The sequence below is a fragment of the Loxodonta africana genome, chromosome 6, assembly GCF_030014295.1.
Source record: "Loxodonta africana isolate mLoxAfr1 chromosome 6, mLoxAfr1.hap2, whole genome shotgun sequence".
NCBI lineage: Eukaryota > Metazoa > Chordata > Mammalia > Proboscidea > Elephantidae > Loxodonta > Loxodonta africana.
This window is the reverse complement of record NC_087347.1, coordinates 130,350,876-130,366,867: the sequence shown is the minus strand read 5'-3', so window position 1 is coordinate 130,366,867 and position 15,992 is coordinate 130,350,876. Positions and strand designations below refer to the sequence as shown.

General features: G+C 39.2%; 1 protein-coding gene across 1 annotated transcript in view; it reads left to right on the top strand.

Annotated features, from left to right (window-relative positions):
* Window positions 1–12,026, top strand: part of TEX51 (testis expressed 51) — a 30,632-nt gene extending 18,606 nt beyond the window's left edge. The window contains exons 8-9 of the mRNA XM_064287458.1: window positions 11,717–11,866; window positions 11,946–12,026. Of these exons, the coding sequence (XP_064143528.1) occupies window positions 11,717–11,866; window positions 11,946–12,026 (231 nt within the window). The remainder of the gene's footprint in view (window positions 1–11,716; window positions 11,867–11,945) is intronic.
* The last annotated feature ends 3,966 nt before the right edge of the window (window positions 12,027–15,992 follow it).

Below are 15,992 nucleotides of genomic sequence, written 5' to 3'. Positions count from 1 at the left end.
GACCATGATCACCTCAACAGGCTCTCAAAGAATCCAGGGATCTTCTAGATGAAAGTGCCTTCCTGGAATTACCAGAGCCAGAATACAAACGTTTAATATACACAACCCTTCAAGATATCAGGAAGGAAATGAGGCAATATGCAGAACAAGCCAAGGAACACACAGATAAAGAAGAAATTAGAAAGCTTATTCAGGAACATAATGAAAAATTTAATAAGCTGGAAAAATCCATAAACAGACAGCAATCAGAAATTCAGAAGATTAACAATAAAATTATAGAAGTAGACAACTCAATAGAAAGTCAGAGGAGCAGAATTGAGCAAGTAGAAGCTAGAATTTCTGAACTCGAAGATTAATCACTTGGCACTATTTGAAGAAAAATCAGATAAAAAAATTTAAAAAATGAAGAAACCTTAAGAATCATGTGGGACTCCATCAAGAGAAATAACTTATGAGTGACTGAAGTACCAGAACAGGGAAGGGTAACAGAAAATACAGAGAGAATTGTTGAAGATTTGTTGGCAGAAAACTTCCCTGATATCGTGAAAGATGAAAAGATATCTATCCAAGAAGCTCAACGAACTCTACATAGGGTAGATGTTAAAAGAAAGTCACCAAGACATATTATAATCAAACTTGCCAAAACCAAAGATAAAGAATTTTAAGAGTGGCTAGGAATAAATGAAAAGTCACCTACAAAGGACAGCCAATAAGAATAAACTCGGACTACTCGGCAGAAACCATGCAGGCAAGAAGGCAATGGGATGACTTATTTAAAAAATTGAAGGAAAAAAATTGCCAGCCAAAAATCATATATCCAGCAAAACTGTCTCTTAAATATGAACGTGAAATTAGGACATTTCCAGATAAACAGAAGTTTAGGGACTTCATAAAAACCAAACCAAAACTAGCTCCTCAAGGTATAACCTTAGCCTTTGCCATTGAGGCGATTCCAACTCATAGCTACCCTATGCAATAGGGTAGAACTGCTCCATAGAATTTCCAAGGAGCGTCTGGTGGATTCAAACTGCTGACTTTTTGGTTAGCAGCCAAGCTTTTAACCAGTTAGGTTATTGATTTAAAACCTTTTCTAATGTAGCCACTTACAGCTATAAATTTCTCTCTTAGTACTGTTCTCACTGCATCCCATAAATTTTGATATATTATGCTTTGTTTTCATTTGTCTTAAGATATTTTGAAATTTCCCTTTTGGGTTGTTCTGTTGTTTGCTTGACTGATCATTTGATCCATTGGTTGTTTGGAGTATGTTGTTTAATTTCTACATGTGAATTTTTCAGTTTTCCTTCTGCTTTTGATTTCTAATTTCATTCATTATAATCAGAAAAGATATTTTGTATTCAATCTTTTTAAATTTGTTAAAATTTGTTTTTTTGTCTGACCTGTAGAATGTTTTGTGTACACTTGAGAAAAATATATGTTATGCTGTAATTGCTGTAACATATACTGTCTTCTGTATATGTCTGTAGGTAACTAATTTATAGTGTTTCCAGTTCTTTGTTTCCTTATTGATATTCTGTCTGGTTATTCCACCCTTTATTAAAAGTGGAATATTTAAAGTATCCAACTACTATTGTAGAACTGTCATTTCTCCCTTCATTTCTGTCAATGTTTATTTCATATATTTTGTACTCCATTATTAGATGCATAATGTTTGTAATTGTTCTATCTTCTTGCTGGTTTGAACTTTTTATCCATACATAATGTCCTTGTTTGTCTCTTGTAAAGTTTTTACTTAGTCTATTTTTTATAATTTTTATTGCGCTTTAAGTGAAAGTTTACAAATCAAGTCAGTCTCTCACCCAAAAACTTACATACACCTTGCCACATACTCCCAATTACTCTCCCCCTAATGAGACAGCCCGCTCTTTCCCTCCACTCTCTCTTTTCGTGTCTGTTTCACCAGCCTCCAACCCCCTCTACATTCCCATCTCCCATCTAGGCAGAAGATGCCAACATAGTCTCAAGTGTCCACCTGATCCAAGAAGCTCACTCCTCACCAGCATTCCTCGCCAACCCACTGTCCAGACCAAACCATGTATGAAGAGTTGGCTTTGGAAATGGTTCCTGTCCTGAGCCAACAGGGGGTCTGGGGGCCATGACCACCGGGGTCCTTCTAGTCTCAGTCAGACCATTAAGCCTGGTTTTTTAATGAGAATTTGGGATCTGCATCCCAATGCTCTCCTACTCCCTCAGGGGTTCTCTGTTGTGTTCCCTGTTAGAGCAGTCATCTGCAGGCACCATCTAGCTCTTCTGGCCTCAGGCTCATGTAGTCTCTGGTTCATATGGCCTTTTCTGTCTCTTGGGCTCGTAATTACTTTGTGTCCTTGGTGTTCTTCATTCTCTTTTGATCCAGGTGGGTTGAGGCCAATTGATGCATCTTAGATGGCTGCTTGCTAGCGTTTAAGACCCCAGATGCCACTCTTCAAAGTGGATGCAGAATGTTTTCTTAATAGATTTTATTATGCCAATTGACTTAGATGTCCCCTGAAACCATGGTCCCCAAACCACTGTCCCTGCTACACTGGCCTTCAAAGCATTCAGTTTATCCCGGAAACTGCTTTTGGTTTAGTCCAGTTGTGCTGACCTCCCCTGTATTGTGTGTTGTCTTTCCCTTCACCTAAAGTAGTTTTTATCTACTATCTAATTAGTGAATACCCCTCTCCCACCCTCTCTCCCTCTCTCCTATCATAACCACGAAAGAATGTTTTCTTCTCAGTTTAAACTATTTCTCAAGTTCTTATAATAGTGGCCTTAAACAATATTTGTCCTTTTGCAACTAATTTCACTCAGCACAATGCCTTCCAGGTTGCTCCGTTATGAAATGTTTCACAGATTCCTCACTGTTCTATATTGATGCATAGTATTCCATTGTGTGAATATACCATAATTTATTTAACCATTCATCTGTTGATGGGCACCTTGGTTGCTTCCATCTTTTTGCTATTGTAAACAGTGCTGCAGTAAACATGGGTGTGCATATATCTGTTCATTTAAAGGCTCTCATTTCTAAAAAAAAAAAAATTTTTTTTTTTTATTTCTCTAGGATATATTCCGAGGAGTGGGATTCCTGGATCGTATGGTAGCTCTATTTCTAGCTTTTTAAGGAAGTGACAAATCGATTTCTAAAGTGTTTGTATCATTTTACATTCCCACCAGTAGTGTGCAAGTGTTCAGTCTCTCCACAGCCTCTCCAACATTTATTATTTTGTGTTTTTTGGATTAATGCCAGTCTTGTTGGAGTGAGATGAAATCTCATTGTAGTTTTGATCTGCAGTTCTCTAATGGCTAGTGATCGTGAACATTTCCTCATGTATCTGTAAGCTACCTGAATGTCTTCTTTAGTGAAGTGTCTATTAATATCTTCTGCCCATTTTTTAAGTGGGTTATTTGTCTTTTTGTAGCTGAGTTTTACAGCATCATGTAGATTTTAGAGATCAGGCACGGACCTGAAATGTCATAGCTAAAAACTTTTTCCCACTCTGTGGGTAGTCTTTTTACACTTTTGGTGAACTCTTTGGATGAGCTCAGGTGTTTGATTTTTAGGAGCTCCCAGTTACCCACTTTTTGTTCTGCATTCTTAAGAATGTTTTGTATACTGTTTATGCCATGTATTAGGGCTCCTAACATTGTCCCTATTTTTTCTACCATGAACTTTATCATTTTCGATTTTACATTTAGGTCTTTGATCCATTTTGAGCTCGTTTTTGTGCATGGAGTGAGTATGGGTATGGGTCTTGTTTCATTTTTTTGCAGATGGATATCCAATTATGCCAGCACCATTTGTTAAAAAGACTCTCTTTTCCCCATTTAACTGTTTTGGGGCCTTTGTCAAATATCAACTGCTCATATGTGAATGGATTTATGTCTGGATTCTCAATTCTGTTCCATTAGTCTATGTATCTGTTCTTGTACCAGCACCAGGCTGTTTTGACTACTATGGCTGGATAATAGGTTCTAAAATCAGGTAAAGTAAGGCGTCCCACTTTCTTCTTCTTTTTCAGCAATGCCTTATTTATCTGGGGCCTCTTTCCCTTCTATATGAAGTTGATGATTTGTTTCTCCACCTCATTAAAGAGTGTCGTTGGGATTTGGATCGGAATTGCATTAAATGTATAGATTGCTTCTGGTAGAATAGACATTTTTATAATGTTAAGTCTTTCTATCCATGAGCAAGGTATGTTTTTCCACTTATGTAAGTCTCTTTTGGTTTCTTGCAGAAGTGTACTATACTTTTCTTTGTATAAGTCTTTTGTACCTCTGGTAAGATTTATTCCTAAGTATTTTATCTTCTTGGGGGCTACTGTAAATGGCATTGATTTGGTGATTTCCTCATCGATGTTCTTTTTGACAGTGTAGAGGAATCCAACTGATTTTTGCATGTTTATCTTGTATCCCCATACTCTGCTGAACTCTTCTATTAGTTTCAGTAGCTTTCTGGAGGATTCCTTAGGTTTTCTCTGCACTCTGCAAATAGAGATACTTTTACTTCTTCCTTGCCAATCTGGATGCCCATTATTTCTTTATCTAGCCTAATTGCTCTGGCTAGGACCTCCAACACAATGTCGAATAAGAGCAGTGATAAAGGGCATCCTTGTCTGGTTCTGGATCTCAATGGGAATGCTTTCAGGCTCTCTCCATTTATGGTGATGTTGGGTGTTGGCTTTGTATAAATGCCCTTTATTATGTTGAGGAATTTTCCTTCTATTGCTATTTTGCTGAGAGTTTTTATCATGACTGGGTGTTGAACTTTGTCAAATGCCTTTTCTGCATCAATTGATAAAATCATGTGATTCTTGTCTTTTGTTTTATTTATGTGGTAGATTACATTAATTGTTTTCCTAATGTCGAACCATCCCTGCATAGCTGGTATGAATCCCACTTGGTCATGATGAATTATTTTTTTCATATGTTGTTGAATTCTATTGGCTAGAATTTTGTTGAGGATTTTTGCATCTATGTTCATGAAGGATATAGGTCTATAATTTTCTTTTCTTGTGGTGTCTTTACCTGGATTTGGTATCAGGGATATGGTGGCTTCATAGAAGGAGTTTGGTAGTATTCCATTCTTTTCTATGCTCTGAAATACCTTTAGTAGTAGTGGTGTTAACTCTGCTCTGAAAGTTTGGTAGAACTCTGCAGCGAAGCCGTCTGGACCAGGGCTTTTTTTTTTGTTAGGAGTTTTTTGATTACCTTTTCAATCTCTTCTTTTGTTATGGGTCTATTTAGTTGTTCCACCTCTGTTTGTGTTAGTTTAGGTAGGTAGTGTGTTTCTAGGAATTCATCCATTTCTTCTAGGTTTTCAAATATGTTAGAGTACAATTTTTCATAGTAATCTGATATGATTCTTTTCATTTCAGTTGGATCTGTTTAATATCGCCCATCTCATTTCTTATTCAGGTTATTTGCTTCCTCTCCTGTTTTTCTTTTGTCAGTTTGGCCAGTGGTTTATCAATTTTGTTGATTTTTTCAAAGAACCAGCTTTTGGTCTTCTTAGTTCTTTCAATTGTTTTTCTGTTTTCTATTTCATTTAGTTCAGCTCTAATTTTTTTTTTATTAACTTTTATTAAGCTTCAAGTGAACGTTTACAAATCCAATCAGTCTGTCACATATAAATTTACATACATCTTACTCCATACTCCCACTCGCTCTCCCCCTGTTGAGTCAGCCCTTTCAGTCTCTCCTTCCGTGAGAATTTTGCCGGCTTCCCTCTCTCTCTATCCTCCCATCCCCCCTCCAGACAAGAGTTGCCAACACAATCTCAAGTGTCCACCTGATATAATTAGCTCACTCTTCATCAGTGTCTCCCTCCCACCCGCTGACAAGTCCCTTTCATGTCTGATGAGTTGCCTTCGGGGATGGTTCCCGTCCTGTGCCAACAGAAGGTCTGGGGACCATGGCCGCCAGGATTCCTCTAGTCTCAGTCAGACCATTAAGTTTGGTCTTTTTATGACAATTGGGGGTCTGCATCCCACTGATCTCCTGCTCCTTCAGGGGTCCTCTGCTGTGCTCCCTGTCAGGGCAGTCATTGATTGTGGCCGGGCACCAACTAGTTCTTCTGGTCTCAGGGTGATGTAGGTCTCTGGTTCATGTGGCCCTTTCTGTCTCTTGGGCTCTTAGTTGTCATGTGGCCTTGGTGTTCTTCATTTTCCTTTGCTCCAGGTGGGTTGAGACCAATTGATGCATCTTAGATGGCCGCTTGTTAGCATTTAAGGCCCCAGACGCCACATTTCAAAGTGGGATGCAGAATGTTTTCATAATAGAATTACTTTGCCAATTGACTTAGAAGTCCCCGCAAACCATGTTCCCCAGACCCCCGCCCCTGCTCCGCTGACCTTTGCAGCATTCATTTTATCCCGGAAACTTCTTTGCTTTTGGTCCAGTCCAATTGAGCTGACCTTCCATGTATTGAGTGTTGTCTTTCCCTCCACCTAAAGCAGTTCTTATCTACTGATTATTCAATAAAAAAACCCTCTCCCACCCTCCCTCCCTCCCCCCCTCGTAACCACAAAAGTATGTGTTCTTCTCAGGTTTACTATTTCTCAAGATCTTATAATAGTGGTCTTATACAATATTTGTCCTTTTGCCTCTGACTAATCTCACTCAGCATAATGTCTTCCAGGTTCCTCCATGTTATGAAATGTTTCACAGATTCGTCACTGTTCTTTATCGATGCATAGTATTCCATTGTGTGAATATACCACAATTTATTTACCCATTCATCCGTTGATGGACACCTTGGTTGCTTCCAACTTTTTGCTATTGTAAACAGAGCTGCAATAAACATGGGTGCGCATATATCTGTTTGTGTGAAGGCTCTTGTATCTCTAGGGTATATTCCGAGGAGTGGGATTTCTGGGTTGTATGGTAGTTCTATTTCTAACTGTTTAAGATAACGCCAGATAGATTTCCAAAGTGGTTGTACCATTTTACATTCCCACCAGCAGTGTATAAGAGTTCCAATCTCTCCGCAGCCTCTCCAACATTTATTATTTTGTGTTTTTTGGATTAATGCCAGCCTTGTTGGTGTGAGATGGAATCTCATCGTAGTTTTAATTTGCATTTCTCTAATGGCTAATGATCGAGAGCATTTTCTCATGTATCTGTTGGCTGCCTGAATATCTTCTTTAGTGAAACGTGTGTTCATATCCTTTGCCCACTTTTTGATTGGGTTGTTTGTCTTTTTGTGGTTGAGTTTTGACAGAATCATGTAGATTTTAGAGATCAGGCGCTGGTCGGAGATGTCATAGCTGAAAATTCTTTCCCAGTCTGTAGGTGGTCTTTTTACTCTTTTGGTGAAGTCTTTAGATGAGCATAGGTGTTTGATTTTTAGGAGCTCCCAGTTATCTGGTTTCTCTTCATCATTTTTGGTAATGTTTTGTATTCTGTTTATGCCTTGTATTAGGGCTCCTAGGGTTGTCCCTATTTTTTCTTCCATGATCTTTATCGTTTTAGTCTTTATGTTTAAGTCTTTGATCCACTTGGAGTTAGTTTTTGTGCATGGTGTCAGGTATGGGTCCTGTTTCATTTTTTTGCAAATGGATATCCAGTTATGCCGGCATCATTTGTTAAAAAGACTATCTTTTCCCCAATTAACTGACACTGGGCCTTTGTCAAATATCAGCTGCTCATACGTGGATGGATCTATATCTGGGTTCTCAATTCTGTTCCATTGGTCTATGTGCCTGTTGTTGTACCTGTACCAGGCTGTTTTGATTACTGTGGCTGTATAATAGGTTCTGAAATCAGGTAAAGTGAGGCCTCCCACTTTCTTCTTCTTTTTCAGTAGTGCTTTGCTTATCCAGGGCTTCTTTCCCTTCCATATGAAATTGGTGATTTGTTTCTCTATCCCCTTAAAATATGACATTGGAATTTGGATCGGAAGTGCATTAAATGTATAGATGGCTTTTGGTAGAATAGACATTTTTACTATGTTAAGTCTTCCTATCCATGAGCAAGGTATGTTTTTCCACTTAAGTATGTCCTTTTGAATTTCTTGTAGTAGAGCTTTGTAGTTTTCTTTGTATAGGTCTTTTACATCCTTGGTAAGATTTATTCCTAAGTATCTTATCTTCTTGGGGGCTACTGTGAATGGTATTGATTTGGTTATTTCCTCTTCGGTGTTCTTTTTGTTGATGTAGAGGAATCCAAGTGATTTTTGTATGTTTATTTTATAACCTGAGACTCTGCCAAACTCTTCTATTAGTTTCAGTCGTTTTCTGGAGGATTCCTTAGGGTTTTCTGTGCATATAATCATGTCATCTGCAAATAGTGATAACTTTATTTTGGCGAGAATTTTGTTGAGGATTTTTGCATCTATGTTCATGAGGGATATAGGTCTATAATTTTCTTTTTTTGTAATGTCTTTACCTGGTTTTGGTATCAGGGAGATGGTGGCTTCATAGAATGAGTTGGGTAGTATTCCATCATTTTCTATGCTTTGGAATACCTTCAGAAGTAGTGGTGTTAACTCTTCTCTGAAAGTTTGGTAGAACTCTGCAGTGAAGCCGTCCGGGCCAGGGCTTTTTTTTGTTGGGAGTTTTTTGTTTACCGTTTCAATCTCTTTTTTTGTTATGGGTCTATTTAGTTGTTCTACTTCTGAATGTATTACTTTAGGTAGATAGTGTTTTTCCAGGAATTCATCCATTTCTTCTAGGTTTGCAAATTTGTTAGAGTACAATTTTTCATAATAATCTGAAATGATTCTTTTAATTTCATTTGGTTCTGTTGTGATGTGGTCCTTCTCGTTTCTTATTCGGGTTATTTGTTTCCTTTCCTGTATTTCTTTAGTCAGTCTAGCCAATGGTTTATCAATTTTGTTAATTTTTTCAAAGAAGCAGCTTTTGGCTTTGTTAATTCTTTCAATTGTTTTTCTGTTCTCTAATTCATTTAGTTCAGCTCTAATTTTTATTATTTGTTTTCTTCTGGTGCCTGATGGATTCTTTTGTTGCTCACTTTCTATTTGTTCAAGTTGTAGGGACAGTTCTCTGCTTTTGGCTCTTTCTTCTTTTTGTATGTGTGCATTTATCAATATAAATTGGCCTCTGAGCACTGCTTTTGCTGTGTCCCAGAGGTTTTGATAGGAAGTATTTTCATTCTCGTTGCTTTCTATGAATTTCCTTATTCTCTCCTTGATGTCTTCTATAACCCAGTCTTTTTTCAGGAGGGTATTGTTCAGTTTCCAAGTATTTGATTTCTTTTCCCTAGTTTTTCTGTTATTGATTTCTAGTCTTATTGCCTTGTGGTCTGAGAAGATGCTTTGTAATATTTCGATGTTTTGGACTCTGCAAAGGTTTGTTTTATGACCGAATATGTGGTCTATTCTAGAGAATGTTCCATGTGCACTAGAAAAAAAAGTATACTTTGCAGCAGTTGGGTGGAGAGTTCTGTATAAGTCAATGAGGTCAAGTTGGTTGATTGTTGTAAGTAGATCTTCCGCGTCTCTATTGAGCTTCTTACTGGATGTCCTGTCCTTCTCCGAAAGTGGTGTGTTGAAGTCTCCTACTATAATTGTGGAGGGGTCTATCTCACTTTTCAATTCTGTTAAAATTTGATTTATGTATCTTGCAGCCCTGTCATTGGGTGCATAAATATTTAATATGGTTATGTCTTCCTGATCAATTGTCCCTTTTATCATTATGTAGTGTCCTTCTTTATCCTTTGTGGTGGATTTAAGTCTAAAGTCTATTTTGTCAGAAATTAATATTGCTACTCCTCTTCTTTTTTGCTTATTGTTTGCTTGATATATTTTTTTCCATCCTTTGAGTTTTAGTTTGTTTGTGTCTCTAAGTCAAAGGTGTGTCTCTTGTAGGCAGCATATAAATGGATCGTGTTTCTTTATCCAGTCTGTGACTCTCTGTCTCTTTATTGGTGCATTTAGTCCATTTACATTCAGCGTATTTATAGATAAATAAGTTTTTAGTGCTGTCATTTTGATGCCTTTTTATGTGTGTTGTTGACAATTTCATTTTTCCACATACTTTTTTGTGCTGAGACGTTTTTCTTAGTAAATTGTGAGATCCTCATTTTCATAGTGTTTGACTTTATGTTAGTTGAGTCGTTACGTTTTTCTTGGCTTTTATCTTGAGTTATAGAGTTGTTATACCTCTTTGTGGTTACCTTATTATTTACCCCTGTAAGTAAAAACCTAACTTGTATTGTTCTATATCGCCTTGTATCACTCTCCATCTGGCAGTTCAATGCCTCCTGTATTTAGTCCCTCTTTTAGATTATTGTGGTCTTTTACCTATTGACTTCCATGATTCCCTGTTATGTGTATTTTTTTTAATTAATCTTAATTTGTTTGTTTTTGTGATTTCCCTATTTGAGTTGATATCAGGACGTTCTGTTTCGTGTCCTCGTGTTGTGCCAATATCTGATATTATTGGTTTTCTGACCAAACAATATCCTTTAGTATTTCTTGTAGCTTTGGTTTGGTTTTTGCAAATTCTCTAAACTTGTGTTTATCTGTAAATATCTTACTTTTGCCTTCATATTTCAGAGAGAGTTTTGCTGGATATATGATCCTTGGCTGGCAGTTTTTCTCCTTCAGTGTTCTGTATATGTTGTCCCATTCCCTTCTTGCCTGCATGGTTTCTGCTGAGTAGTCTGAACTTATTCTTATTGATTCCCCCTTGAAGGAAACCTTTCTTTTCTCCCTCGCTGCTTTTAAAATTTTGTTTATCTTTGGTTTTGGCGAGTTTGATGGTAATATGTCTTGGTGTTTTTCTTTTTGGATCAATCTTAAATGGGGTTCGATGAGCATCTTGGATAGATATCCTTTCGTCTTTCCTGATGTCAGGGAAGTTTTGTGTCAGGAGTTCTTCAACTATTTTCTGTGTGTTTTCTGTCCCCCCTCCCTGTTCTGGGACTCCAATCACTCGCAAGTTATCCTTCTTGATAGAGTCCCACATGATTCTTAGGGGTTCTTCATTTTTTTAAATTCTTTTATCTGATTTTTTTTCAGCTATGTTGGTGTTGATTCCCTGGTCCTCCAGAAGTCCCAGTCTACATTCTAATTGCTCGAGTCTGCTCCTCTGACTTTCTATTGTGTTGTCTAATTCTGTAATTTTATTGTTAATCTTTTGGATTTCTACATGCTGTCTCTCTATGGATTCTTGCAACTTCTTAATTTTTCCACTATGTTCTTGAATAATCTTTTTGAGTTCTTCAACAGTTTTATCAGTGTGTTCCTTGGCTTTTTCTGCAGTTAGCCTAATTTCATTTGTGATGTCTTTAAGCATTCTGTAAATTAGTTTTTTATATTCTGTACCTGATAATTCCAGGATTGTATCTTCATTTGGGAAAGATTTTGATTCTTTTGTTTGGGGGATTGGAGAAGCAGTCATGGTCTGCTTCTTTAAGTGGTTTGATACGGATTGCTGTCTCCGAGCCATCACTGGGAAACTAGTTTTTCCAGAAAATCCGCTAAAAAAAAAATGCAGTCAGATCCCTATCAGAGTTCTCCCTCTGGCTTAGGCTATTCGGATGTTAATGAGCTGCCTGGGGAGGGTGGGGGAGGGAACAGAGAGATAGGAGAGTAGCACCTCAGAATATAGCCAGAGTTGCTTGTCTTGCTTGGAATGACTATTATATCAGAGATTCCTGCGGGGCGCGTCGACTATGTATGCTGGCTGTGTGGAGATTGCCCCCGGAGGGTCTGGGCCGCTGGAGTCACGGTCAGATCCTCCGCTTCCAGCCCCACGCCCAGGGTCAAGGCTCCCCTGCTGGGACGGTGCACTCTCGACTCCAAAATCAGTCGCTGCCTCCCGGGGACTTCTCGTCCCGCCAGCCGCGTTGCCGTGCCGCTCCTGCGAACCGGATGGGCCCCCTCCCGGGGTTAGTTCAGGTGAGTGGATCCGCTCCCGGTGCTTGTGCCGTGACCGAGTGTCCCGGCTGGGACGCTGCTCTCCCCAGTCCAATACCAGTCGCTGCCTCCCGGGGACTTCTCCTACCGGCTGCGTCCCACGCCCCCCGAGCAAACCAACTGGGCCCCCTCCCGGGGTTAGTTCAGGGGGGTGGAGCAGGTCTCCGTGTTTATGCCGTACCTTCGTCCAGTCCAAATCCTGGCCGGACGGTTCCCCGGCTGGGACGCTGCTCTCCCCACTCCAAGACCAGTCACTGCCTCCCGGGGACTTCTCCCACCAGCTGTGTCGCCACGCCGCCCGCGCGAACCGCTGGGCCCCCTCCCGGTGTTAGTTCAGGGGGGTGGAGCAGCTCTCTGTGCTTGTGCCGTACTTGACTGGTACGCTGACTCCAGGCTCTGAAAACAATCGCTGCTTCCTCGTATTAGTTCGTTTTCCGTCTCTAAATCTGTGTTTGTTGTTCAGGGTTCGTAGATTGTTATGTATGTGATCGATTCACTTGTTTTTCCGAGTCTTTGTTGCAAGAGGGATCCGAGGTAGCGTCTGCCTAGTCCGCCATCTTGGCCCTGCCTCTCAGCTCTAATTTTTATTATTTGTTTTTCTTCTGGTGCCTGTGGGTTTCTTTTGTTGCTCTCTTTCTATTTGTTCAAGTTGGAGGGATAATTCTTTGATTTTGGCTCTTCTTTCTTTTTGGATGTGTGCATTTATTGATATAAATTGACCTCTGAGCACCGCTTTTGCTGTGTCCCAAACGTTCTGATAGGAAGTGTTTTCATTCCCATTGGATTCTCTGAATTTCTTTATTCCATCCTTAATGTCTACTATAATCCAGTCTTCTTTGAGCAGGGTATTGTTCAGTTTCCAAGTGTTTGATTTCTTTTCCCTGCTTTTCCTGTTACTGATTTCCACTTTTATGGTCAGGGAAGATGCTTTGTGATATTTGTAATATTTCAATGTTTTGGATTCTGCTAAGGCTTGCTTTAGGACCTACTATGTGGTCTATTCTAGACAATGTCCCATGTGCACTAGAAAAGAAAGTATACCTGGTTGCTTTTGGGTGGAGTGTTCTGTATACGTCTATGAGGTCAAATTGGTTGATTGTGGCATTTAAATCTTCCGTGTCTTTATTGAGCTTCTTTCTGGATGTCCTGTCCTTCACCGAAAGTGGTGTTTCGGAGCGGTCTATCTCACTTTTCAGTGCTGATAGTTTGTTTTATGTATCTTGTAGCCCTGTCATTGGGTGCATAAATATTTAATATGGTTATATATTCTTGGTGTATTGTCCCTTTAATCATTATTTAGTGTCCTTCCTTATCCTGATGGATTTAACTTTAAAGTCTATTTTGTCAGAAATTAATGTTGCCACTCCTGCTCTTTTTTGATTGTTGTTTGCTTGATATATTTTTTTCCATCCTTTGAGTTTTAGTTTGTTTGTGTCTCTAAGTCTAAGGTGTGTCGCTTATAGGCAGCATATAGATGGATCTTGTTTTTTGACCCATTCTGCCACTCTTTGTCTCTTTATTGGTGCATTTAGTCCATTTACTTTCAGGATAATTATGGATAGGTATGAATTTAGTGCTTTCATTTCGATGTCTTTTTTTATGTGTTGTTGACAGTTTCTTTTTCCCACTTAATTCTATGTACTGAGTAGATTATCTTTATATATTGTCCTTTCCTCATATTTATTGTTCTTGATTTTCTTTCTGATGAGTCTCTATTTTTTTCTTGTGTTTTATTTTGATGAGTAGGATAGTTTGTCTCCTTTGTGGTTACTTTATTATTTACCCCTATTTTTCTAAATTTAAAACCAATTTTATTTCTTTGTCTCGCCATATGTCCCTCCTCATATGGAAGGTGTATGATTACATTTCTTAGTCCCTCTTTATTAATGTTGTCTTCTTTTATATAATAACATTGCTGTTACCCTGTTTGGGGCTTTTTTTTTTTTTTTTAATAATCTTGCTTTGTTTTTTGGTTCTCCCTATCTGGGTTGACTTCTGGTTGCTCTGCCCAGTGTACTAGTCTTGGGTTGATACCTGATATTATTGATTTTCTAACCAAAGAACTCCCTTTAGTATTTCTTGTAGTTTTGGTTTGGTTTTTACAAGTTCCCTAAACTTGTGTTTATCTGGAAATGTCTTAATTTCACCTTCATATTTAAGAGACAGTTTTGCTGTATATAGGATTCTTGGCAGGCAATTTTTTTCCTTCAGTTTTTTAAATATGCCATCCCATTGCCTTCTTGCCTACATGGTTTCTGCCGAGTAGTCCGAGCTTATTCTTGTTGGCTGTTCTTTGTAGGTGACTTTTTGTTTATCCCTCGCTGCTCTTATAATTCTCTATCTTTGATTTTGGCAAGTTTGATTATAATATGTCTTGGTGACTTTCTTTTAACATCTACCTTATGTGGAGTTCAATGAGCATCTTGGATAGATATCTTCTCATCTTTCACCATATCAGGGAAGTTTTCTGCCAACAAATCTTCAACAATTCTCTCTGTATTTTCTGTTACCCCTTCCTGTTCTGGTACTCCAATCACTCATAGGTTATTTCTCTTGATGGAGTCCCATGTAATTCTTAATGTTTCTTCATTGTTTTTAATTATCTGATTTTTCTTCAAATATATTAGTGCCAAGTGATTAATCTTCGAGTTCAGAAATTCTAGCTTCTACTCGCTCATTTCTGCTCCTTTGACTTTCTATTGTCTTCTTCTGTAATTTTATTGTTAATCTTCTGAATTTCGGATTGCTGCCTGTCTATGGATTTTTCTAGCTTATTAATCTTTTCATTATGTTCCTGAATAATCTTTCTAATTTCTTCAACTGCTTTATCTGTCTGTTCCTTGGCTTGTTCTGCATATTGCCTCATTTTCTTCCTGATATCTTGAAGGGTTCTGTATATTAAACTTTTGTATTCTGGCTCCGGTAATTCCAGGAAAGCACTTTCATCTAGAAGATCCCTGGATTCTTTGTTTTGAGAGCCTATTGAGGTGATCATAGTCTGAATCTTTATATGACTTGATATTGACTGTTGTCTCTGAGCCATCTATAAGTTATTATATTAGTTTATTCTTGCTTACTGTTTCATAGCTGCTTGCTTTGTTTTGTTTTGATATACTCCTATGGGTTGCTTGAGTGAGCTAGCTTGATTATATTTGCCTTTGGAGCTCTGATGTCCTGTTCCCAAATGGCTACAGCTGTTATCAGGTATATCAGTCTAGGAGTCCATTCACTTTTCTTGTATGAATTCAGCTCAGGTTTCCAGGTAGCTGATCATCATGTGTGTGGACAAGCTCTGTCCTACAGTGTTAGAGGGGCAGAGGTGATTGGCATATATGCTGGTATCTGATTGCAGCAGGGGGTCATGCTCTAAACAAAGGAGGGGGCTGAGAACTGACCCTGAGTGTCTGTGAGGAAAGTGCATCCCTGTTCCCTATAGCGTGCAGGTTGGTGGGTTCTGCAGACACACCATGGGCACCCAATGTTTTTGGTTGTAAGGACTGGGAGGTACCAGTTATCCTTGGACCCCTGTCACAGGTGGCTGGGTGACCTGAGTGGAGCTACCAGTCCTTAGGTCCCTGATGTGGCTAGGCGAGGACCTTGTTTAATAGGCAAAGCAATGTCGAACGTCAAACACCCGCCTCTCCACCACACAGCTGAAACAGTTGGAGTCTGCCCACAAGGGCCTATTCTCCTAAAATAGGCCCACACAGGTCCATGCAGAAGGAGAAGGTGCTCAAAGCCCACAGACAGTTTATGCCTGGACAGGAGCCACTTCTGTCCTTAGCTCCCCCAGTAAATGGAGCTAGAAAATTATCTTTTCCCCAGTTGGGAGGACGGCTCCAGGTGCCTATCTCAGGCCCAGGGATTTCAGCTGCTGAAGCCAGCTTGGGGGGAGGGACAGCAAAATATATGCAAGTACTTGGCTTTGCCAAGAGCACCATTCTTCTCAGGTTCTGGAGGTGTGAGTAGGCTGTGTGGCTGGCTGCTTCTCCCTGAGGAAACTGTGGCTGAACGCTAATACCAGACCACAGCTGCTGCGCTCTGGGAGTGGTGCCTGAGGGCTCCCCGCAATTCAGGTCTGGTAAGTCCTCTCCTTCTGAAAGGCCTT